Source organism: Periophthalmus magnuspinnatus, chromosome 24 (assembly GCF_009829125.3).
Source record: "Periophthalmus magnuspinnatus isolate fPerMag1 chromosome 24, fPerMag1.2.pri, whole genome shotgun sequence".
NCBI classification, from domain to species: Eukaryota; Metazoa; Chordata; class Actinopteri; order Gobiiformes; family Gobiidae; genus Periophthalmus; species Periophthalmus magnuspinnatus.
Genome location: NC_047149.1, coordinates 11348166 through 11374829, shown reverse-complemented (window position 1 = coordinate 11374829; position 26664 = coordinate 11348166). Strand labels below are relative to the sequence as shown.

The window sequence follows — 26664 nt, the reverse complement described above, 5'->3', positions numbered from 1 at the left end:
GATATTTTCACATTCTTTCAGCTTACAGGGGAACTAAACGGTAATAGTATTTTTATGTCGTCCACTGAGTTTAATTACCTGAGTCATGGATGGTCAAGCTGACGCCTGTCTAGGACTATATTTACTTTTAACTATTGATAGTTTTCAGTGACATCACTCTGGAGGTGTCCTACCTGCATTTGTATAGTGGAAAGTTCAGCAGGTGACACCATACATACATTAGCAAACACTGCCAAAAATGTTTTAAGATACACACAGGATTTAAACAACACATTTTCTGCCTGTGATCAATACAAGCGTTCATGTTCTCATTTAGGTGTTTTATTTTCAACAGGAAGGTGAGAGTGACCAATTGAAATGTGGACTAATGTTGACTAATGCTTGTAAGCTTGTAACTGTAATATTATTTGAGAGCACAAATCATCTCACCTGTTGTAGTTCCAAATGAGTTAGCTCTTCCTGGTGAGAATGTGCTGAAATAAAGCTCAGATTAAAATCTAATGGAGTTTCTGATAGAATAGTGCTTACAGTTAGCATCATACCCCCAGCGAATGTTTATGACATCAGCTGCAAAGTATCAATAACTACAATGTCTAAACTAGCAGAGCACACTAAGTACCACCAGAAGTCCAATGTCGTGGAGTCTGAGCAGATTCAAAAAAGGTGCTGCAAGATCTCTTGGTGGTTGAAATCATGTTTTAAAATGACAAACTTTTAATTTATTATATTAATTTTTGTATTATTATTATTATTATTATTATTATTATTATTATTATTATTATTATTATTGTAACCACGATATGTGCAACACATAGACAATATGCCTTTTTATAGGAACTGTATGTAGGTCTTGTCTATAGAATTTAAAACTTACAGTTCCTTTATGTTTACATATTCAAAACATACATTTGTAGGTTATTATCTATATATTTTCTAAATCTAGCTGAAACTGTTAAAGTTATTCATTTCTAGCACAAAAATGTAACTTGAAAGACATACAAAAAAGTTAGTGTACAAAGAGTGTATTTTTATTGGTTATGTTTCACCTAAAATACACATTTTTAAAGTGGCTCTGTGTAACTCGACTATAGACATCACCTAACTAAAGCTTCTGGAAGTGACAACTGCATTTAGTGTTTCTTTTTTACTTCTTCAGTTTGGCACAAAATGGTCTTGGTAGTTCCAAAAGAATAGATGGAGATCGATAACAGATCATGAGAAATTTAAAGGCAAGGTTTTTCTATCATGCAGGTTTAAAGCATCTAGAAAGAACAACAGCCATGTTTGTTGCCGATGAAGGACTTCCTTTTTCATGGTCAAAATGTTACACATAGTCACTTTAGATTTGTTCAGTGCTGTATAAGAGTAGTGCAGTCGTGAATGGGGCTACTCTGCTGGACACCCCCTGGCGCTCACTGCGCCCTGGACCAAAGCCGCTTTACTGAGGCTCACAGCTCGTCCATCAATGCTCAGGCCCCTCATGCAGCCCACATAAGGCTTGAGAGGACCCACGCTGTCAGGCAGGAGCAGCTCAGACTCTGCAAGAGAGGACAGGAGCATGTTAGAGCACAGTAGCTAAGCTGAAGGATGTGTGGACGTGTATAGTCTTACTTGGTGCCCCTCCGATCCACACAGGCCCACTGTAGTTAACATTAGGACCTTGGGGTCCCACCACATGGTTTACCTCCAAGTCCACAGCTAATTGGACGACATTAGCTTTCCGAATTACTATCAGAAAAGATCAGATTTTAATTTTAAAATGTTTGATCTCTGTGCTTTTCATCCACATATTTGTATTGCGATAGACAAAAGTAATTGGCGGCTACTGAGCTTACTGATAGATAAAACTACTTTTTACAGTTATAATGTAAATATCATTATTTTGACAGAAAGGGGCAAAAACATGAAACTTGCCTGTGATTCTGTGCCATGTGCCAGTGCATAAACTATGCTTTGGGACAACTTTGGTGAAAAATTCATGCGTCCCGTCATTCACAAGGACAATCGCCTGAAAAGACAGTCTTCATTGTATCTGTTTTATCTTTTCACTGTCAGTGTAGAGCACTGCTTACCGCTGCTTGGTGCAGGAAGAGGGAGAAGTAACCTTCCACAGTGCGCACATGCAGGAGGAGTCCCGAGTCCACACGGGGGCGCACTTCCATCTGCAGCTCAAACCTCAGTCCCAAGTGAAAGGAGTCATCTGTGAACCAGCAGCAGCAGGTAAGAGCTTCATGCACTGATCTGTTTCAGAGCCTTCAAAGAGTGACTCTGAGCAAGCAGTTCATTTATAGCAACATGTTTTGGTTTTTTTAATGTTGGAAGTGAGTGAAAAGTCACTGATGTTTGAAAGATACGGATTTAGTTTGCACCATTACCCAAGAGAACGTGTCCTCCTTTTGTAGAGAAGTAGGTTCCTTCTTCAAAAGACCCACTGAAGCAGGGTACAACACCAAAACTGTCTGGAGCTGGCAGCCACTCTCCGTCCAACTGCAGGTTCTTGAGACAGCCTGGTATGCTGTGCAGAGAGCTTGTCTGCAGAAAACACACCATCAGCTCACCACAAAGAATCCTCACACGGCATGGAAAAATAACACATGTGGACATTCTCTTTGGACTGTGTGTGCATGTAGGCACTTGTTGAAATGTGGTTTAATATATCTAATTTAACTAACCCCTCCCTTCTTTAAGCAAATTAGCTATTGTCTGTCAAAGTTTGAAAAAATATCCTACCGGGACATTCCTCTGGGCTTTCCCAGGGGGCACCCCTCCAACATACAGTGGGCCCTGGAGCTGTGATGAGCTATTTGTGCCTCTGTCCTTTGGAGCTCTGGTCTCAAGCAGCGTGAGTCCGTCGATGATTAGACGTCCCAGGTTTCCATCACCGATCAGATCCACCTTGAGAGAAAAAAGTTTCATAATTAAGAGAGGCATGGACCTGTACTGTGGTAATAAAGCTTGTAAAAGCTCATATGTGACACTGGATGGACATACATTGTGCCACTTTCCATCATTGTATTTGTTCTGGCTGCTGATTGTCACTGGGTCCCCTCCAGCGCTGAAGGTGAGCTCCAGTCTCCCATGGGCTAAATACAGAGCCATAAAGGAGCGCTCCTCCATGTCACACACATATACCATCAGACCAAACGAGGAAATGGTCCTTAGGGACAGCGACAAGTGCCATCTGTGGACACAGAAACTCCATTCATCTATTCACTTCAAATGAGTTCAACATAGCCTTTTTTTTATGTATGATCCATCTGTTGAACTTGCTTGGGAGCATGATAATGATGTGTTTAAGACGAACATAACTCGTTTGTGCCCAAGATTGTGCAAAGTGAATGTATATTGCTTAATTCCTTCTTCTTTTATCTTTTCTTATGTGATGTCTGTATGTAAATGTTGCTGACCCCTGCTCTGAGCCAAATTTCTCCATGAGGAGACGAAAATAAACAAAACCTGAAACCTGAATCTTAACATTCTAATATATTTAGTTGCCTCTTTTGCAACATTCTTCTTTTTTGTTTCATTTGCACAGAAGCCCAAAACTGTTGTAATCACACTATAGGCACATCATGATTAGTCGCACCGGTGGTCCAGGGCATGTTGTGGCAGTGAATAGTGATGCCTGCTGTGGCTGAAGCCCCCATAGTGGAAGGTGCGCTGTGGGGCTCTGGAAATGGGGGACTGGGAGCAGGACCCTCCTTCTGTGTTGGGATCATCACTGTTGTGCTCTTCTGGGACAATGCTCACCTACGAAATGTCAAAACACAGCACACCATCTATTACTGCTGGTTTTCCAGTTTTGTGCACTTTCCAAAAGTGCTTATTAAATTATTCATTAAACATTGCTACATCTGTATTTATAAAGTTAGCATAATTCTGTGAAGTGGACAGGACATACTTTCTTGGAGTGCTCCCCTCTGGTTCCTCTGGGGTTCTGGGACTGTAATGCCGCTGGAGGGCGCCTTACAGGACACTCCTGCAGAGAAACCTTCACTTTCTCTGGGTACCTCTGAAAGTCCTCAGGCTCAATGTCTCGCTCCAGCCTATGAGTGTGCCATCAAACAGAGAAGACAGCCGCAACCATAAAAGCGCATTAAGAATTATAGCCAACAGTGCTAAAGCCCCCAACTTCTAATTTCCACTACACCAAACTCGAGCTGTCCAGTTTACCTGCTAATGTAGGCATAACTGATGCAACCAGTAAAGTTTTTCAGACTGCTGTGAGGGGAGCCTCCAAAGTAAAAGTTCTTTAGTGTAGAGTCTGATGAAGTTCTTGATGCTGAGGGAGGACGTTTCTTCTCCTGCTTGTCTTTGTCATCTATCATCAGTGAATACCTGAAAATGGAAAGGAGTATTTTGAAATAATGCCACTTACTTTTATTTATTTAACATTTATTTCACTAGACAGACCCTTGAGATAAAATTTGGCCTGGCCAAGTGGCATTATGGTACACTGCAATGCACCTGTATGGAACCCAAATACCCAAATGTATCCATGAAAATACTTACCTCTGATTGTTAATTGATGCCACCAAGAAATGTGTTCTTCCATCACTGTACTGCTTCTTGTGCGATTTAACTTTAGTGCCTCTGTTATTGAGTATCACACCTCCGTTCTCCAGTGCAATACTAAATTCATCAGACTGTAAAGGAACATGGAGAGAGTGGGCTAAGTGGTGCAAAGTGGAACAGAGAGTCGTCAGGAGCTCTTTGAATACTGACCCCTTCACGATGATAGAAGAGCAACCCACTGGGCTGCAGGGTTCTGAAATTCATCCCCCCTTCAAAACTATCAAATGGACTTGTCTTGGCTGTGGATCCCAAGTAGCTTTCTCCAATAAAATAGGCTTTCCGTGACATCTGTAGGTGAGAGAATAAAAGCCTGATCCTTTCAGAACCTTGATCGACATTGACATGGAATTTTATTGGATTCTTCCAACATTTCAACTAGTAGAGACACTGACAGACACAGAAGGAATATCAGCGATAGATGGACTCTGGCAGTCAGTGACAGTGCAGGATGAACTTACAAAGGACTCCTCTGGACAACCGCTGCTGATGCCAATAGTTCCTGGCTCTTCCAGAAGGTTAAAATCCTTCTTCTGGAACTGGAAGCCCTTCACACAACCTTTGAGTCCCACCACTGTGGCCAGTTCAGTCCTGTAGACAGAAATCTATCAGCATATACACACATACACATTTCTGCTGCTGTAGCAGCAAACCACTCACACTGCTTTGAGAACGTTGGATGGGGCACCACCGATGTACACATGGGAGAAAGGCAGTGTGGTTTTGGGATTCTCAATTGACTTGACATGGCCCTTATCCACTAGAAGGATTACTTTCTTTGACTGATGGTAGATCACTGACACCTGAGCAACCACAGACACATTATTACTATATGCATTACTTATTTTTGATTGGCACTGTCATTTCAGTGTTTACCTCATGATATTTTGCATCATTTATTTGCAACACAGGAAGCTTTTCCTCCAAACGGTTAGGCCCACCACTGAAGCCAAAGTCATATATTAGACGTAGGTAGCCATTTTTCAATTCCAGAAGGAAGAATTTGAGCTGAAACATATATGCAGTTACGTATATAAATTATACATATTGATTATTCACATAAATTACAGTCTTAATGTTTGTGTCGGTTTTAATTTGTACATAAAAAGTTCATACCCCATTGACCATGAGGAGCAGCACTCCATCATTTGCCACAGTCCTGACAGAAATATCAAATCTTGTGACAACGCCAAACTTGCCTCTTCTTTCAATGTCGTTAATGAGAGCATAACCTGTACCATCAAACAGATAACTGGCAATTCGACTCTGGGAGAACGCCAGCTTGTATCTTAAAAAAGAGTTGTGAGATGTGATGTAATTACTGTGGTGTAACAATAGAGGTAATACATTTGTGTATTGTTTGTTACAGCTGTGTAACAAAAGAAAGTTTCTGGAAAGTTGGACTTGGAACTGGAGACATTCGTACCTGGGGCATGGCGTAGAAGCTACCATGTCCATCTGATGAGTCTCCTTAAAGTTATATAGACTTATGACATCATTGTTTATGGATTCAAGCTCAATGCAGCCAACAAATGGAGCGAGACTCAAAGGAGGGGGCAGCTGGTATAAAAAAGGAAAAAAAAAACATTGTCACATCAACAATCAAAGACATCAGCAATGTAATATAGCCCTTTAGACAGTGGGGTTTACTCCAGGTGCTGTCATACAGACAATTGAGATGGAGGGCTAGTTTGTATGAGTATACAGTGTCAGTGGAAGTTCCATTATATTCTGACAGGCTTCTCACCTTGACACCTGCTGGGACCCCACCTACGAAGAAAACAATGTCGTTTGGGTCAATGTCAAAGAGAGAGTCTGTCCCCGGAGCTTGGCCTTTCTGGATGAACTTCTGTTCGTCAGAGGAGCTCTGGCTGGGAATGGTCAGGAAGACCTTCCCATGTCTGCCGAGCCTGCACACAACATCCATGTGTAAGCATTCTATCTGAGTGACTGGAGCTGTGAGCACTCAATTTTACCTCTCCACTTTAACGTAGTTGAAGACCGCTGGCCACTGGCTGACAGGTTTGGAGCCCAAGGGAATCTCCACATCTTCACCACCAAGATTGTAAACGTACACCAGGTTGTCATTCTTAATGGCAAGGCCCATGTAGTCTTTCCTTCCCTGTGTGAAAGATAAACTTTTAGTGAGGTTTAGACCACATCAAATGACAGACAAACTTTGTGAAGGTTCTCACTTATTAAAAATGTTTCTTTTTTAAATTTTAGCTTAGAAATATTGTAATTAATGGACATACATATGGAGCGGATCATTTCATTATCTTAAGTCCTGGTTACTATGCTCACGTTGCGGTCACCGAGGTAGAGGATGAAGCGGTCTTCTATGGGGTCCTTGTCGGGGTCCACTCTGATAAAGAGGCTGATGGAGGTGACCGTTTTGAGGTCATCCAGATTGGTGTGTGGATGGACCTCCACAGCTGACTGCCCGCTGAACTTCATGGACACTTGGACCTGTAGACCATCAAGTGAAATGTCAACGTTACCTGACTGTGTATGAATGACAATTATAAATGTATAAAGAATGGGAATACAGAATACGCACTTTCTTTGCAACACTCCTGGCCTGCGCAATGAGCTCTCGGATTCTCAAAATGTTGGTGGTCACATTGTTCACAGGCTTCTTCTGCTCCACAACTCGGAGTTTATCCAACAGTTCAGGCACAAGTATATTCAAATTCTCCACTGCCACATAAGCATAATGGTTTGATTTCACTGAGTATATCACAGCATCCCATAGCCGCACAGGCAAAACTATTAATGTTAACATGTTTGTTAACAATAATAGTTATCTATACAAGGTGTGGTTGTTAAATAATGCACATAGCTGCTTATATAATGAATCAGTGTTTTGCTACATCTCTGATACCTGCTTCCCCAGCGGAGTTCACAGCGCTCTCATAGGCTTCTGTAGAGTATTGTTTCTTCTTCATGTTGCTGGCCCACTGCTCCACCTTGTTGCTAATGGGAGTGATGGTCTGGAGCACATCTTGGGAGCGGTTCAGAGTTCCCTCGGCCACCTTTAGAGTGAAGTTCAGGCGCTGAGGTGTCCTGTCTGCTCAGAAACAACACTTTCACACTACAGTTCAGATCAGTGAAGCATCATGAAAGAGTTTGCTCTCACCTGTGTGGATTTTACTAATATCCTGTTGAATCTCTTCTAGTTTTTTGTGGTTCTTGTCCATGGTGTCTCTGGTCTCCTGAATGTAGAGTAACTTGTCGGCAACCTCTGTTTCTACCTCTGTAAAGATGTGAATATTTTTAGAGAGTTCCAGACGCAGAGGCTTAAACTACTTAGACAAACTGTTAACACTGTATTCTACTCTTCAGAATAATAATACACTGTGGGGCTGTCTCACCACTTTGCTCTGAATGCAGTGAGACGGATTCCTTAAAAACATTGTCACTCTGTGTTATGAGGGAACTCAGCTGAGTTTTGATTCCACTGATGTCCTAAGAGAACAAAGCAGAAAACAGACTTTTGATCATATGTTCAGTCATTACCCTAAATCAGACATTGAGGCACGGAACATACTTCTTGGGCTTTCTGTGACAAGTTGAATGTGGTGCGTGAGGTGATGTTGGCATCATGGATGTACTTGATAATATTGTTGTACACGTTCGCTGCACTAATGGCCCGTTGCACAAAGCCATTGGCGTCACTCTCCCGCAGGTCACTGCAGCATAAATCAGAAACAAATCCCTAAAGTTCTTTGTATATATTGTACTGTTGTGTGCCTCTTATTTGAAGAGATAACAGCGTAATATAGAGTGCTGTGTTGGTAGTCTCACTCTTCTAGAGCGTTGGCCCGTGTGTCCAGCATCTCCGCGTGTTCGCTTGCTCTTAGCACCAGCTCTGTGTCTACCTGAGCCAGCTGCTCCGACTTATCCTGCAGCTTCTGCCCAGCACCATCAATAGCAGCATGATACTGGGTCATGTTCTGCCCACACAATAACACATGACATTAAAGCTCAGTTACTGGGCTACAGGATTCTTTTAGAAGGTTTGTCAAAGTAAATAGCCTTTACTACAAAGACATCTTTTGTCCACTGTCTTCTCTGCATGGGACACATACCTGCACCATGGAGTCCACCTCAGCCACTGTACTTTCTGTATGGGACAAGTCCTCTCGAGCTGTAGCCAGTGTCTCGTTCACGCTCTCATGTTCTTTGGAAAGACTCCGTAGTTTGGCCTGAAAACAAACAATTGTAAAGAATATTATATCTAGAGTACGTGTGTATTTTGAATATTGAGGGAAGCCAGCGCCACAAGGAGCACGATACGGTTAGAGTGCTTTTGACCCATCCCTCAATACTATCGGAACAATCTTCAGCTAGAGGACCGGCCTATTGTAAGTGAAATGACCCATGGAAAAAGTACAAAGAAAGAACACATGAATAATCCTGTAAGAAATCTGACAGGACAGAAAATAATGATTGGATGTGTTGTCTACAAGCACAAAATTAATCATAGCAAGCTTCAGAAAGACCAGGATCAAGCAGATACATCTGTAAAAAAAAAAAAACATATTACAAAAGGTAATGCATTCAATTCAATGCATTGGAGCTCACTACAAACAACTACACTTTTTAGCAAATCAAGTTGAAGTTCAATTAAAATTTGCTGAACAACATTAAATGAGACCAAAACTGATCTTGCTGTGAGGAGGTCAAACGGCTAAGTGCATCACCAAAACTACAATGGAGTTTGTAGGTGGGAACTTCATAGCAGGGGTCTGTTCACAAACATACAGCCAAAGTTTGAGAGAGAGAAAAAAAAGCTGCTAGAATGGCCAAATCTAATCACTTTACTGAAGCCAATAGAAAACCTATGGAAACAGAGAAGAATGGGCCAAAGAGCACATATAAGCAAGTGAAATGATATTCTGTCCAATACTTTCCATGGGTCATTTCACATTATTGAACATTTTGGGGACATCCATAGATGGATTACTTGTTCTAGATATCAGGAGACTATGTTGATGTCAGTAGCTCAAACTACACTCGAAACCAGAAGTTTACATACACTATATAAAAAGACACAAACACTTTTTTCTCACTGTTTGACATGAAATCAGACTAAACTCTTCCTGTTTTAGGTCAATTAGGATTACCAAAATTATTTCTATTGCAAATAGGTTTTTAAAGACACATTTTCATTACTTTCAGTCAGAAGTTTACATACAGTAATATTACTGTGCCATAACACCCAGATGATAATGTCATGTCTTTTGAACATTCTGGTTTATTGACAATGTTTGAGTTCATTAGAGACACACCTGCGGGTGTATTTAAATGCACACCTGAAACACACTGCTTCATTGTGTAACATCATGGGAAAGTTAAAAGAAATAAGCCAAAACATCAGGAAGAGAATTGTGGACTTGCACAAGTCTGGTTCTCCTTGCGTGCAATTTCCAGGTACCATGTTAATTTGTTCAAACAATTATACGTAAATATAAACACCATGGAAATGTCCAGCCATCTTACCACTCAGGAAAGAGAAGTGTTCTGTATCCCAGAGATGGACATGGTTTGGTTCAAAATGTGTATATCACCCAAGAACAAAAGCAAAAGACCTTGTGAATATGCTGCTGAAGCTGGTAAGAGTGCATCTTTATCCATAGTGAAACGAGTACTGTACCGACATGGGCTGAAAGGCCACTCTACCAGGAAGAAGCTATTACTCCAAAAGAAACAATAAAGTCAGATTACAGTTTGCAAATGCTTACACAAAGACAAAGTACTTATTTTTAGAGACATGTCCTGTGGTCTGACAAAACTGAAATTGAACTGTTTAGCCATGATGAGCATTGTTATGTCTGGAGGAAAAAGGAGGAAGCTTGCAAGCCTGAGGACACCAACTGTAAAATACAGAGGGGGACAACATCATGTTGTGAGGTTGTTTTGCTGCAGGAGGGACTGGTGCACTTCACAAAATAGATGGCACCATGAGGAAAGAACATTATGTGGGAATACTGAAGCAACATTTCAAGGCATCAGCCAGGACGTTAAAGCTTGGGCGCAAATAGGTCTTCCAAATGGTCAGTGATCCAAAGTATACTGCCAAACTGGTTGCAAAGTGACTTAAGGATAACAAAGTCAGTGTTATGGAGTGGCCATCACAAAGCCCTGATCTCAATCCTATTCAAAACTACGCTCAGACTTGAAAAGGCATGTGTGAGCAAGGCGGCCTACAAACTTGTTACATCAGTTCTGTCAGGAGGAATGGGCCACAATCCCTGAGAAGCTTGTGGAAGGATAACCAAAATGTTTGACCCAAGTCATACAGTTTAAAGACAATGGTACCAAACACTAATGAAATTTATGTAAACTTTTGACTTTGAAGAAAGTAATGAAAAATTGTCTAAAAACAATCTCTCTCATTATTCTGGTATTTAGCAAATAGAAATAATGTTTGGTAATCCTAATTGACCTAAAAGAGGAAAGGTTTAGTAATGCCAGACAGTGTGAAAAAGGCATATGTGTCTTTTTATATGGTGTATGTAAACTTATGATTTCAACTACCGGTATATATTATCTTGCAAAAATGGTGACATGTCCCATACATTTGAAGAGTATATATGATGGACATTATGTCTCAAGCTTTGGCCTATTGCTAGTTTCTGAGGTTTCACAATGTCTATTGTGTGTATTATGTCTATTTTCTTATTACCTGTTGTGTCTTTGTGAGTGTGTGGTCAGAGCAAGATTGGGCTTAGGCGCAGGAAATCACCTCATTCCTCTGGTATTTGAGGACGTTGACCCTGTTCTTGTCCTGGGTCTGCTGGATGGTGCTGGCTGCCTGCTGTAGGAGAGTGTGGCCGTCAGAAAGCTGGGTGGAAAAGAGGGATAGTTGCTCTCGGATGGGGGGCAAACGGCTATCTGTGATTCCCAGCTTTTTCTCCTGCTGGCGAACACGCCGCAGCACTGTAGGCACATAGCATTACACATTAAAGAAGCACAGTGACTTACGGGTTTGATCATCAAGTAGAGGTTTGGCGTTCAGTGGCAGAGTCAAATTCAACCAAATGTGGTATGACCTACTGCTACTGTAAACCAGCTCACTGACTCTGGAGGAGGCCTGGTTCATCTGACTGACATGTGCCTGATCACATGACTATCAGCTGACTAGAGAAAAACATTGAAGATTGGGGCTGGGTGCCTTCATCTAATTAGACATACACCGGAAACATTCTTCTGCTCTACTGCATTTTTCTCATGTTATTCCTCATCTTTGCCAGTGCGCCCACAGTGCCCCAGAAGCACTCACACTCATGGGCCTCGGTGGACTCCTCCTTAGCCTGGGGTTCTCGAGGGGACAGGTCCAGAGCCCTCATCCAGGCTACCATCCCCTGGGCCATCTCAGTGTTCTGTTGCACCACCTCTGGGGCCACCTCCTGCTGCACACTGTAGAGCTCCCAGTCATGGATCATGTCTGCAAATCACATATACTTTACAGTATGCTAGACAGCAAGGCTAGCAGCTGTCTGTGCTACTGAGTCTGGCTTGAAACTGCATCAGCAAGCAAGATTTTGTCACCATAAAATCATACAATCTTTCAAACATGTCAAGGGTATGACAAAACACTGATCTGTTTAAAACTATATCAATTTGAAAATATTCTTGAAAGACCAAATAGACCTTTTTTGAAGTAACCTATTGGAATGCCCTATGCCCACAATCCAGCTCTGAGCATACCTAAGCTTAGTTCTGTGAACAGTGGACCATGCTGCAAAGGAGACTGGAGGTGGAGTACCTACCTTCAATGCGGAGGTTGAGATCAGAAAGATCAGAGGTAAGCAACTCAGCTTTATTCAGCATTCGCACAGTACGGTTGTCCAACCTTGCTGACAAACTGGACACGTCACTGTCCTGAGACACCAGAGGAGCACCAACACAGTCAGTACACAGAAAGAAGCTCCCATTGTATTCTCTGACTAGAGCCACCCATGCCTGGGAGGGGGAAGAGCACCTGGTACGCACCGATTCTTCCAGTAGCTCCATGTCAGACACAATGGCACCTGTAGCCGTATCCAAGTCATCAGTCTGAGCTCCCAGTAGTAAGCGCCTTTTCTCCCAGTTTGAGAACTGAGCCTGTCACAAAATACAAAGAGTATCCACAGAACCCGCTTGCTGAAACAGCAAAGTGTGAGGAGTGACTACCTGTAGCCGGAGCGCTGTGTAGTTATAGTACTTTATGCGGTCATTGGCAGCTGCTCCGGTGGAGATGTTCAGGACAGCCACTTTTAGTTGATCCAGGGTTTTGTTGGAAATACGTAGGTCTCCGATCAGGCTCCAGGTGCACTCATCACAGCCTGATCAATAACATGAATCTCATTTCTGCTGACTTGCCTTCTTCATTTTGGTGAGGGTTTTAGTAAGTTATGAGAAATGTGATGAAAATGATGAGTGTGTGCATTGGGTGTGTATGAACTCACTGCTGTTGCACAGGCTGATGGCAGCCTCCAGAAGGCACTCTCCTGTGTGCATGTCACAGTGACCACTCTCACACTCACACTCTGGAAAATTACAAGTAGAAGTTTCCATAGATTATTCACTATAAATCATCTTTAGCTCTTAGTGACCTCGCCTAGTTTATAGCATTTTAAAGTTGAGCTATCAACCTACCAGTCCACATGTTTTTTGTCCCTTTACCCCATAACACTGAAGTAAGTCACTAGTTTGTGAAATTTGTTCACTGACACTGACAGTAAAACTTTAGATTCTGATTGAAGACAATCAGATGAACCTATGATTGTTGGTAGACAGAGAAGTTACTCACTCTGGCAGCCGGATGAACTGTAGTCCCAGTATCCAGGCAGGCAGCGTTCACAGTAGCGCCCACCAGCCCCTGGGCGGCATGGGCAACTGTGGGTTAGTGGGTGGCAGGTGGGTCGTAAGGAGGCAGCGCCACACTCACACCTTCGGCATCCCTGACAGCTGGAAAAACCTGAGTGTGCGTCCTACAAGAGTGAAAGATTTTTTTGACTGCAGAACATGCCAAAAACAATTAAATAATGAATAACAAATTGGAACAATTTGGATCTGTGATCCAAATCTACAATATTATTGTTCTTTGTGTGCTGGACATACATTACCTCACACTGATCACATAAGCGCCCTGTGACACCTGGTTTACAGTGGCACACCCCTGTCCTGTCATCACATGAAGATGTACCACATTTGTTGCACTCACACTCTGCAGACATACATATAGAGAGAGAAGGAGAGTAGAAGGTGTCATGGGATATTTTGGGATGTGGGGCCTTGAGAGTGCATGCATGCCCAACTCATGTTCAGAATGACCTTGTTGACCACATGACTTCATGTAAACATATGTATTTTTTAACTGTAGTGTGTGTAGTGTTAAAGGTAGTGATTATCAAATATAGTTAGATGTAACTACTGATCCAAAGCACCAGTAGTTATGTAAAGATGTCTTGGTGCATACCTCTGCAGTTCTTGGCAGTGATGGCATCACCATAGAAACCGGGGGCACACCTCTCGCAATTGGCCCCAGCCGTGTTCCCCCAGCAGTGCTGGCAGTGGCCTGTTACATTGTGGCACTCGTTGAAGATCAGGTTGGGGTCGGAGTTTCCACTGCAGTCACATCTCTTACAAGAACTTCCTATGACCATGGGGTTGCCGTAGTACCCAGGAGCACACCTGTAAGGTGAAGTTAGATATAATAAAGCAATTTATTGCCACATTCTTATGGGAATAATTCTTACCTCTCACAGGAATGTCCCGCATAGCCTTCCTGACACTTACAGCGCAAACTACCAGTCCCTCTGTCACAGTGCACTGCAAAACTGGACAAACACTTTGACTTTAAATTAGGCACAGACTAGACCACAGTTTGCACACGTAGGACCTTACCTGTTTGAACGGACAGCCAGGGGGCAGGCACAGGGCTGGCAGGACCTCCGCCCATTGGGTCCTGCTCCCAAGAGGAAGCCGTCCTCACAGTGCTCACAGAAGTCCCCTGTGCTGTGGTTCTTGCAGTTCTTAGAACCCAGAAGATCATGTATCAACACTCAAATACAATCTTGAATATGATTATACAACCTGTTTATTATTCAGAGAGAACCTACTATACAGACACCAGTGATATCCTGGCAGTGGTCGGCGTTGCCTTTGCAATTGCATGGAAGACAGAGACCCCGCTCACTCAGGAAGAAGCCTTTCCCACAAACCTGCACAATAAACCCTAGTTACTCACTTCATCTACATCAGATGCCAGATGTTAGTCATTGTTCCTTCACACATTTTAACACAACTCGAAAGACAAATACAATGCTCTAATTTAATTAATATTCAACAAGACCCCTATAGCATGAAAATATTTTAATTTTGGTCTACTCAGACCCATGAGTACGATGTTTTGCAAATAATATATAGCAGAAAAGTTTCCTTGGTGACATTTTAGATGTCTGTGCAAGATTGTGTTGAGAAGGTCCAGTCTTCACACAGAGCTCCATGCATGAGTCACACATATTTTCACTCAGAGATGGGACAAAGACATGCCTCTGTGCACAGCCAGTGTGGGATGTTCCAACAGCTGCACATACACAGTTTTACATTTCAATACACTGCAATTTATGAGCATTTACAGACATTATTGTTTGATTTAAGCATATTTTTGAAATATACACTACAGTTAATACCAAGATCTAGTTTAGGTCCTAGAACCTTAATGTTTGAATAATGTACTATATCTACACATGCTGTTATAATTTGGGATCTCTCCAGAGGCTTCCAATAGTAACTCTGTTGTCACAGACTTGGGCTTTTGCTGTGTCTGCCCCTGGCAGGATGACATCAGTGTTATAATAGACCATCTCAGATCAGACACATTAATCCAAATGGCCTGTATTTCTAAACCAGCAAACATAATGATGATTGCAACTGGCACCAATCACCAATCAAATCATACACAAATGTTATATCAAGGCCATATTGTGCAGGCCTTGTTCAGCTCCAACAGCTGCTCCGAGTGTGAAGACAGGACGGAAGTAAAGGGGGGAGTGGGAGGGGGACGTGTGGGCAGACATGTGATACACAGAACAGAAGGATGGTTATTATCTGTTGTCTAAGTAAGAAACCAAGTTCAGATATTTACTTCTGCCCCTACTTCTTCTAGGCTTTGAGATCCTCTTAAAAAGATTTGTGAGTGTGCATGTGTATAAGAGCCATATAACTAAAAATACAAACTAGAATTCTGTTTGCACAATAGAAATGTGGGCAGTGTCAGACTAAACAAAGCATCACCAAAGCATCACCATAGCCAACCCAATTACAGTCTGGAGTCTGGATCATCAGAGTTCAAATCATCCCAGTCAGGATCTTTACAGTCTGGATCATTACTTACCTGACCACCCTGTCCCTCGTACATTCTGTTCAAATGCAGAAGGTTCTGTCCTAACTTGAGACAGTCTAACCACAGCCGCTAATTTGTAGCACATGTCATTCAGAACAAAATATATAACTTTTCTTTTTATTATTATTATTATTATTATTATTATTATTATTATTATTATTATTATTATTATTATTATTATTATTATTATTATTATTATTATTATTATTATCAGAGATAAATAAGAGTTTGGTGTTTTGATTGTTGATTCTATAGAAATTGCAGAGACAGGACATGGTTCAAAACCCACATATCTCTGTAAAGGTTTGTCAAAGCCTGTGGTTCTGGCTGGATCATCATAGTCTGGATCATCACAGTCTGGATCAGTATAGTCTGGATCATTATAGTATGGATCATCACAGTCTGGATCATTATAGTCTGGATCATCACAGTCTGGAGCATCACAGTCTGGATCAGTATAGACTGGATCATTATAGTCTGGATCATCACAGTCTGGATCATTATAGTCTGGATCATTATAGTCTGGATCATCACAGTCTGGATCATCACAGTCTGGATCATCATAGTCTGGATCATTATAGTCTGGATCATCACAGTCTGGATCATCACAGTCTGGATCATCACAGTCTGGATCATCACAGTCTGGATCATCACAGTCTGGATCATTATAGTCTGGATCATCACAGTCTGGATCATCACAGTCTGGATCATCATAGTCTGGATCATTATAGTCTGGATCATCACAGTCTGGATCATCACAGTCTGGATCATCATAGTCTGGATCATTATAGTCTGGATCATCACAGTCTGGATCATCACAATCTGGATCATTATAGTCTGGATCATCACTGTCTGGATTATCACAGTGCAGTGCAGTGTGAATACAACGTGGAAATGTCACACTTCGCAGGAATCATCTCTGGACCTTCTTGCTGTGAGATGTGAGTGCGAACAACTCAGCCACCGTGCTTCATTGAGTCTGAGGCATGTTTGCTTGCTGCTCAGTGGGCTTCCTCCATGGTTCTAGCCTTTTTTTTAATCTCCATTTACTGAAACACATCTGGATCACTGCTAAAGACATTTTAATGCTGAGCCAAAAGCGTCCCATAAACAGCTCCATGATTTGGGATTTATGGAAACATTAGCATACCACCGTAACTGTTAGCTGTTACTCGTACAGAGATTCCCATGCCTGCTCACTGTGCCGTAGCTCTTTCCTGTGGCAGCTGCTTTCTATTAGTGTGCTGGGGTAGGAAGGGGGAGCTTAGATATACTGCCCATACAAACAACAGGGCAGTGCAGTCCACGTCCATGTCCTAAATGTAACACAAAGGGACTTGGGACCGAAGGGAGCCAAAGGGTTTTAAAGCTTGTGTTTTTCATTTCAATACATACTGCTTCTGCTCTCTCATGTCTTCAACACTTGGGGTTAGCATGGTAAGAATCCTATCTTTTTGGTAATACAAGTTGCGGGTTTTCTAAAAATTGTTAATGTAAAGTTATTCTGCTTGACTCCTAGTGTGGTTGAAGGTCAGTCTAAATAAACACAATAGTTGTAGTAAAGTAGTGGAAGGCATTTTTAAATCAAAGTCATGATCAGAAAAAAATATTAGTATTCTGTTCATGCATAGCTCTGAAAGTCTACAATCATATAACAATACAACTGAAAAAGACAATGACTGTTTCATCTCAGCTAGATTTGGGGGACTGGTTGTCAGTACAATAACAACATTTAGTAATACAGAGCAAAGCACTCTCGCTTAAAATTTTTCTCACAGCTGTCTGTCAGTTTCAGAAGACTTTCAACTTAAGTGTCTTTAGAACTATAGACAATTCTATAGGCAACAGAGAGAAACCTTACTTTTTGAAAGGACTGCTGCTGTCCTCTAACTCTTGCAGCTGTGGCACCATAGCTGATCCCAGACAGGATGCAGAGTAGGGAGAGGCCGGCTAGGGATCCAGCAGCCATCTTGGTCCAGTGGAGCTGCTCTGTATGTGCTCTTCACGGGAAGAACAACTTTCCGAGCTTCTCTCGTGTCAGCTGCTGCCTTCACTGTTTCAGCTCTGACCTCCTGATGTAGTCTCAGCCCACTGCTAAGACCCTCCTCCAGCTCCACCAGTGCACGGCCTCTCAGGGGACAAATCACATCCAGATGGGAAGGCTGAGAGCACAGCAAGAGGGGCCAACAAACTGCCCCTGTCCAGGGAGAAAGAGAAGAGGGTAGAGAGAAGGAGAGAGAGTCTTCTCCAAAGCACATGGCAGTGGGTTTGTTTACATGCCCATTACACTGTCCAGACAGTATATACTCAAAACACTTTGAGTTCCTGTAATTCTTTTGAGTAGTATATTTGAATGCAGATGTGATTCATCGGCTCCCAAAAGAATGAGATATTTAGCTTGTGGTCTTACTCAAAACTCATAACTTCATACCACACTGGTTGCCAGTGATACCAAAAGTATATTGAAATATAACATAAAGCATAAAATAACACTCAAAAGATAATGTGAGACTGGCGATGAGACTGGATTGAACTAAACTGCTCAAACATAAATTTCTCACCTTTCTGTACCACTGAAACACTGCACACCAAAAATATTTTTCTGTCTGCCCTAGCTCTAGACCACACCCCTCCTCTGACCTGGGGGTGAGGCTAGAGGCTCTAGACTTACGTCATTGAGCTCAGAGGAACACGACACACACAGACTTCCAGCAGGTCAAACACAGGATGTGTATTTTTGTCAATAGGTCACCATCAAAGGCTTCTAATTTTACTGCTCTGTGGTTTTCTACAACTCAAGCCAGCCAGGAGCAGAGCTGTGGAACAGACAGCAGAAGGTGTATGTTCTCTTTACTTATGGGAATAGAGCCTGTGTGGGAATCTACAGAAGAAAAATGTGTTAATTCAAATGAAGGAGTTCGTTGGATTGCTGCCTGAGAATGGAATGAGGTGGTTTGCTGGTGGAGCACAGCAGCTGGAGGAAACTGAGGCCTCAGCTCCATACTTTCTCATGACCCTCCTCTGTACATCTGCTCTTGATCTGCAGACTCTGCCAAGACTGTGTAGTGCCTCCAGGGATGCACAAAACAAAACAAATTCCTACAACACACAACCATAAGTTACACAACAGTATGGAAAATGCATTCAGTAATCCAACCATTGAATCAACCATGAATGAACATTTCTGATGTGGTTATTTCTAACAGAATTTACATTTCCTATTACTCCATGGCATGCAGCTCACCCTACAGTAGGACCCAAATAGTCCAGCAGAGGGCATGTAGTGCACACACTTAATCATGTACTCCTATCTGCACAGTGTGATGGGGAGTATACACTGGGCCTGTTATCCTTTTCAAGTCATTGTTTTATTTATTTTTTATTCAAATGAGATTGCAAAAGAAAATTGAATTCTGTCAACTGACAAATGTCTTTAACAGAGAATATGTTTGAGTGCTCATCCAAATAGCTTCCTCAGTTTCTGACAGGTTTCTGAAACCAGAAACTACTCTTTTTAAGATGGTGAAATACAGATCCTGTGGAGAAGAGGTGGTTTGAGAGAGGGGTCAAAGACGCTATATATGTTAGAAATGACAATTTATATCTGAATAGAAGCCAAAGCAAAGAAAGCAATAGGGCTAGCAGCAGCAACATAACATCAGGCATTTTAAATACATTTATATAGTAGTATAACTTTGTTGTAACACAAGAAAACAAAAGGAAGAGTTAAATCCTTTGAGGGACAGTGATGAGGAACTGGTACTTGATCTTTCAGTTGAGCATAAACCTCTGAAAGGAACTGACTTGGAAGACTCTGGTTAGAGGGTCTTTTCTCACTAGTACCAAAACAAGGATCAAAGACAAAGACAGAAAAGAGTGGGATAAATAATAGAAGACATATTTATATTCAGTATTAAAGCAACTAAACATTTAGTGCAATTTCTCTTACAGATATTCCCATATTGAACAATAAATAATGCATTTTTTCTATGATTGTGGGATTAAAATGAATGGTGAAGGATAGAGTTTTATTTAATCCCCAACCAGTGTCGTTATGGGATTATGTGAGCCCCTATGACCTGCTGCGGGATTACCCCAGGAAAGGACCATGAGGCCAAGAGGCAGGCTGCAGATCAAACACAGTTGGCGTTTACAAGCGTAATATGGATACTATGTTCTGAACTAGTGTAAAATGTACTTTTAGGCTGCTTCAGAATAACATTCCAGAGACTGACTCAAAACCTAATCACTGCCTAGAAGGGAAACTTAAATACATGTTAATGTGCAGTAATCATAATAATAGCACTTACTATTGTGTGAATGTGATACAGGCTATAGACTTTGGCTTTGTCTGACAAGTGAAGAACTAGGAGAATGTGTGTGGGTCATCAGGTGTACATATTGACATTGACATGTCTCTGAAATGTAAAAGGCAAAATGACAGTTATTTCTGTATTTTTGAACAAAAAAACGTACTATTACCTTGACAACAGTGGTGAAATATTGATTACCACTCCCACTTTGCAGTTCAGGACACAGGACAAGAGCGCAGCATTTAAAACCTCTGTGGTGACTGGTGGATATCAGGTTCTGGATGGATTTGACCTCCAGCACCATGAGAGACAGTCTTGCCCAATGAAAAGCCTCCATCTCACAACCATAAGAGGCATGCACGCAAAAACTTAGAACCTGTTTCATTTAAAGCAAGAACTAGATATGGCTGAGTGAGAGATGGTTATGAGGAAGTGATAGAGGAAAATGGGGATGGGAGGATGGGGGGGTCAGTAACTCTAGGTAAGAGAGGGTCAGCAGATGCTGATGTGAGCTGAACACAGTCATATTGTTGAGGCTTACATGGTCTAATGCATATGTAAAGGAGATTTCCCTTCTAGACAAATGTGTCTGAGGGAACTATAATCCTTAACTGCACTGTCTCACCATGACGACAATAATTTGCACCACTTAAATTCAGTTTTGTATGTAAGCCATATCAAAGTATTTGGTAGAGGATTTCATCTCCTATGATATGAGACATACGCCTTTATAACAGCCAGTGAAATTGTGTTAACATCTCCAAATTTACTACCAACTGTTTCGCAGTTAGTAGTGGATTTCTCTATCACACGTTTGTGGATATTAGGGTACAGTGGCTCAGTAGACACAAACAGCCATAAACAATCGCAGTGAGTGAGTGAGTGAGTGAGACGTGGATAGGCGTAAAGTTGGAACCCATGCACGTCATCCATCGAGAGGGAGACAGACTGACTATTCACTGAATAATGAAAACTCCTTAAAGATGCTGTGTACATCTAAGGCATTGTAGCCACACGTGAGAACACTGTCTTTATCTTGAGAATGTTATCACCTCGCTGTAGCTTATTAATGAAATGATGCTTCATACAGACCGCCTCCTTAACAGTGCGCACCACGCAGTCACTGAGGCATCGGGTAGATTACGTCCACCCTGCTCTGCGTGTCACATGTCTATTCAGCCCATCTGCCGTGCGCGTGCATGCGTGTGCCGAGCGCGCCTTCGGAGCGGGAGGCTGCAGGTAGACTTCCCTCATCCAGCAGGCTGCAAGCGGGACTCTGCCCTTTCCATGGATTTATCTCGTGTGGAGTACCATGTCCTGCGGATAACTTTTCTGGGGTGGATGTGACGGTAATTAGGGCTTTAGAGCAACGGAATACAGCTCCTCTTCGCCCTAACGCAAAGACGGGTCCAAAAATTGAAGATGGGAATTAAACAAATTGGAGTGGATTTACAGCTCCTGTGCGCTGCATCATGGCGTGATTATCGGCCGCATCTCCAGGACTAACGGTCTACTTTAAGGTAAGGCTCTGCAGGGATCGGCTTGTTTGCGCTGTTGGTGTTGGTGCTTAATGCATCAAAAGCAGACCGGGAGATCCTGTGGCGCGTCCCTGTCTTCTGCCGCCGTTAGTGCACGATGTCCTACTTAGCGCAACCCGCGAACTCTCAGCTGATCTGAGCCTTTCATATTGGGCACACTGTTATAAGAACGTAGACCAGTTGTCGGCTATATTTTGTTGTCAATGCCTTGAAGGAAATACAATAATACAAGCCCATCATTTATCAGTCCTGTAATGTCACATTATACCGCTAGATGGAGAATGCAGATGACTTGATGTAAGACATAACCTATTTAACACAGTTACGGCCATGCTAAAACAACACAGGTTATACTTAGGAAGCAATTTATGAAATAATCTTAGATTTTAGAATGCATTATTTTAAAGACAAAGCATCCACAGCTACAACATCACAATTTAAGCCACATACGAGTCGACTCCTTTTATAACGTGACATTATGCTGCAGCTGTGGCCTCTGAAGTTGTCCTGACGGTGGCCTGTCAAAAGCTGCACTCTTTGTTATATTGCAGCCATTTGCTAAAAGTTCATTTTTTTCCTCACCTCATATTGACAGAGAATTATTGACATTTTTGCAGATTTATTAAAAAAGAAAACTAAAATATCATATGTCCATAAGTATTCAGACCCTTTGCTGTGACCCTCATATTTATCTTGGGTGCTGTCCTTTTCTTCTGATCATACTTGAGATGGTTCTACACCTTCATTGGAGTCCAACCATGTTTGATTATACTGTTTGGACTTGATTACCACACACACCTGTCTATATAAGACCTTACAGCTCACAGTGCACGTCAGAGCAAATGAGAATCATGAGGTCAAAGGAACTGCCTGAAGAGCTCAGAGACAGAATTGTGGCAAGGCACAGATCTGAGCAAGGTTACAAAAAAATGTCTGCTACACTTAAGGTTCCTAAGAGCATAGAGACCTCCATAATCCTTAAATGGAAGACATTTGGGACGACCAGAACCCTTCCCAGAGTTGGCCATCCAGCCAAACTGAGCAATCGGAGGAGAAGAGCCTTGGTGAGAGAGGTAAAGAAGAACCTAAAGATCACTGTGGCTGAGCTCCAGAGATGCAGTCGGGAGGTGGGAGAAAGTTGTAGAAATTCAACCATCACTGCAGCCCTCCACCAGTCGGGGCTTTATGGGAGAGTGGCCCGACGGAAACCTCTCCTCAGTGCAAGACACATGAAAGCCCGCATGGAGTTTACTAAAAAAAAAAAAAACATCTGAAGGACTCCAAGATGGTGAGCAATAAGTTTCTCTGGTCTGATGAGACCAAGATAGAACTTTTTGGCCCTAATTCTAAGCGGTATATTTGGAGAAAACCAGGCACCGCTCATCACCTGTCCAATACAGTCCCAACAGTGAAACATGGTGGTGGCAGCATCATGCTGTGGGGGAGTTTTTCAGCTGCAGGGACAAGACGACTAGTTGCAATCGAAGGAAAGATGAATGCGGCCAGGTACAGGGATATCCTGGACGAAAACCTTCTCCAGAGTGCCCAGGACCTCAGACTGGGCTGAAGTTTCACCTTCCAACAACATAATGACCCTAAGCACACAGTCAAAATAATGGAGTGGCTTCAGGACAACTACGTGACTGTTCTTGAATGGCCCAGCCAAAGCCCTGACTTAAACCTTATTGAGTATCTCTGGAGAGACCTGAAAATGGCTGTCCACCATCGTTCACCATCCTACCTGACAGAACTGGAGAGGATCTGCTAGGATGAATGGCAGAGGATCCTCAGATCCAGGTGTGAAAAACCTGTTGCATCATTCCCAAAAAGACTCATGGCTGTATTGGCTCAAAAGGGTGATTCTACTAAACACTGAGCAAAGGGTCTGAATAATTATGGCTGTGTGATATTTCAGTTTTTCTTTAATAATTCTGCCAAAAAATTCAACAATTTTGTGTTTCTCTGTCAATATGGGGTGCTGTGTGTACATTAATGAGGAAAAAATTAACTTAAATGATTTTAGCAAATGGCTGCAATTGTCGTAACACTCGGCACAAGGGACCAAAGATACAGAACTCGGGGAAAGTTTAACAGTGTTTATTTACAAAGTGCAAAAAGTGAACGTGGGTCAATCGGTGAGTCGGGAGCAGGGCGTGGGCCGTGGTCCAGGGGCAGAGCGTGAGGAGCAGAGTCTGAGATGGGATGGGCTGTACCAGTAGAGAAGAGCTGGGTCGAAGGCGGGAGAGCTGAGCGGGTCCAGGGAGTGGGATCTGGTAGGGAGCAAAAGTATCCAGTTTAGCAAGATCAAAAAATGTAAAAACATGAACTGAGCCAAGCGAGGAATACCACGGAGATACGCAGACGATCTGGCGCTGAGTGTCAGGTCCTGGCTCCTCTGATTCTCCCCAGGTGCAGCTGATTGTCGATTAGCCCCAGGTGTGCATGGGAGGAGCCCAGCTCTCCGCCCCAGCTCTAGACTCAGACACATGAGGGAGATAGGACAACAAACAAGGCAGGACAGACCAGGATCATGAGTGAAAAATTTAAGGGGGTCTGAATACTTTCCGTACTCACTGTGAGAGTCAGGTCTGTGGAGATGCAAGACTGCTCGCTATAAGGACACAGTTTTCAGTGTAATAAACAAAACCAAATTGAAGGCTATTTTTTTGGCTAAAAAGTTACATGCTGTCTCTTTAACAAAAAGTATATTGTGATAAAACTGACAGTTTAACATGAAAGACAGAAAATGTAATGGCATCATTGTATAGGTTGTTCAGTCTCGACAGAGACCTCTGCCCTGGTGTGGTCATGTGATTGGAGCCAGAGGGCAGCATGTCTCTGGTGCAGGGTACGGACGCAGCAGGTCAGCAAGTGAATGACAGATACTTTTGAACCACTTTCATTTTTGCAATTACTTTGGCCTGTTAGGCTACACTATGTAACCTGCCAGAAAATAAATCACACAAGAATTGTCACTATTACAGTTGAGAGTAGCAGACAATTGTCTTTTACATATGTAGTTTTGTATTTCAAGTGCATAAATGAGACTGTACATATGACAGATGCTTTTCTGGGTATTACTTTGATGTGGTAATGCCTGTGGTAAGTATTGACCATAGTTGGTCATCAGTTAAGTGACAATTTGTGAAGAAGTGAAGAAGTTGAAAAATCACAGGATGTAGTGCTGAATTTTAAAATCTATCCTTGTCATTAATACACAAAATTCTATCCAAAATACTGGGAGAATTTACAAGCAAAGAACACTTTTTTCTGACCGCTTAAACTTTCACTTAAGAAAATAAAGATGCTGTCATATATTTTTATTTGTCAAACAATAATTGCGTGAATTAGACTTTGAGTTTTGGCCCATGTTTAGTGTGGTTGCTAGGTAATAGTTATGAAATTACCTATTAAGCATGCCACATCTGCTGCCCATGTCCAACCAGGAACTTAAATTATAAACCTCACCAAAATAGTCAAACTAGAAAAGCTAGACAGGAAGTAGAATCTTAAATGAAGTCATGTTAGCTACAGTACATTTAGGTGAAGTTTATTTTAGTCTGCTATATAGGTATAATCTATGATACTTGCACATCATTGTGTTTTAATTTGGACTTTATAAATCGCAACATTTATCTAAAACAACTTTGTAAAAGAAACCTCCATATTAGAAAACTGCATTGCAGAAAGAGCTGCACAGCTGTTGGCACCTCCAATGGATAGTTGATAGCATTGTGATAGCATAGTGAGTAGCTGATTTTTTTTGGTCTTTTGTGCCAAAATAACTACACAACTCTGCCAAATCTCACACATATCTGTGATATGTGCAGGATTTGGCACAAGAAAATAAAATTTGAGAATGAAGGAAGTACAGAGCAGTGAGCCTGTAACGACAGGTTTATCGGAGTAATGATGTCTTGAATACAGTACAGTATAAAGATTACTCAAATATGCATGAATCACACTAAATACAACTTTGAGAGGATAAATAGTGAGGGGAAACAACTATAACATGGTTAAAACTCAAAAAAGTTGATTTTGCATAATAGGTCCACTTAAATAACCTCCCCAAAAACAGTAATACTCTCTCCCTCTCTTTTCCTTTCTCTGTTGTGGGAGGGACAAAATGCCAAAGAGAGGAGCAAATGAAGGGGAATGCTGTCCACTCACAGATGACCTTTGGCTCGGTGGGATTACACACAGACCTTAATGGATTTAGTCTTAACCCTTTCAACACATATTTTGGAGTCATGCTATAGCACCAGGTCGGGTGGGGGAGGTGTGCTAATCTGGACCCTGTTCTCTCCTGTGCCCGCAGACTGGACACCACAGTGAAATGGCTAATCCACACTGAAATTTGTTCTTTTTATTCTGACGCTACAAACCTCAAGAGACATTCTTTTGCATTTTGGTGTGTTTATTTGACTTATCACAAAAACAATGGAATCCTGAGCTTTTGTCAATTCACCAGTTTTGCACAAAAATATAAAAATGATTGTGCCATCTGCTATGTATTCATCCTGGAATTGCCAAAAAATTGAAGATAAAAAATAAAGTCATATGATAGTACAGTAATAGCAGTAACAGGATGTACATAATTCCATGATAATTAACCATGGTTACAGGACATGTCTGTCGTTCTACTTTATGTCAAGATAACAATTATAACTCAGGCTAATAAACAGTTGTCTTAGAATTTAAAAGGGCATTTAATTCCTTATTCTGCATTGACGCATGTGCTGTTTTTGTGGTTTCTACTGTTGAATACTGCAGTGATGGACAGGTTGGGTTCTAATGCCTGGTCTAAGCAGCCCCTGGGCCTCAGCGGATCTGCAGCCTATAA

At 42.0% G+C, this 26664-nt stretch overlaps 1 protein-coding gene across 1 annotated transcript; it reads right to left on the bottom strand.

The window, feature by feature from the left end:
• Positions 1–1006: 1006 nt before the first annotated feature.
• lama4 (laminin, alpha 4) lies at positions 1007–18145 on the bottom strand. The gene is made up of 40 exons (XM_033990857.2): positions 17832–18145; positions 14685–14786; positions 14470–14597; positions 14322–14402; positions 14042–14256; positions 13689–13789; positions 13373–13553; positions 13029–13109; positions 12754–12905; positions 12574–12684; positions 12351–12462; positions 11861–12025; positions 11324–11517; positions 8664–8780; positions 8380–8528; positions 8123–8264; positions 7947–8040; positions 7712–7828; positions 7457–7642; positions 7133–7272; positions 6877–7041; positions 6549–6694; positions 6320–6482; positions 5999–6132; positions 5689–5860; positions 5449–5580; positions 5233–5375; positions 5034–5163; positions 4726–4863; positions 4513–4646; positions 4174–4338; positions 3902–4046; positions 3587–3750; positions 2992–3181; positions 2731–2895; positions 2376–2532; positions 2073–2200; positions 1915–2008; positions 1612–1728; positions 1007–1538 (listed from the first exon to the last, which is right to left on the bottom strand). Exons 1-40 carry the CDS (start codon positions 17937–17939, stop codon positions 1387–1389), a joined length of 5610 nt encoding a protein of 1869 aa, XP_033846748.1. The 5' UTR covers positions 17940–18145; the 3' UTR covers positions 1007–1386.
• Between the last annotated feature and the right edge of the window lie 8519 nt (positions 18146–26664).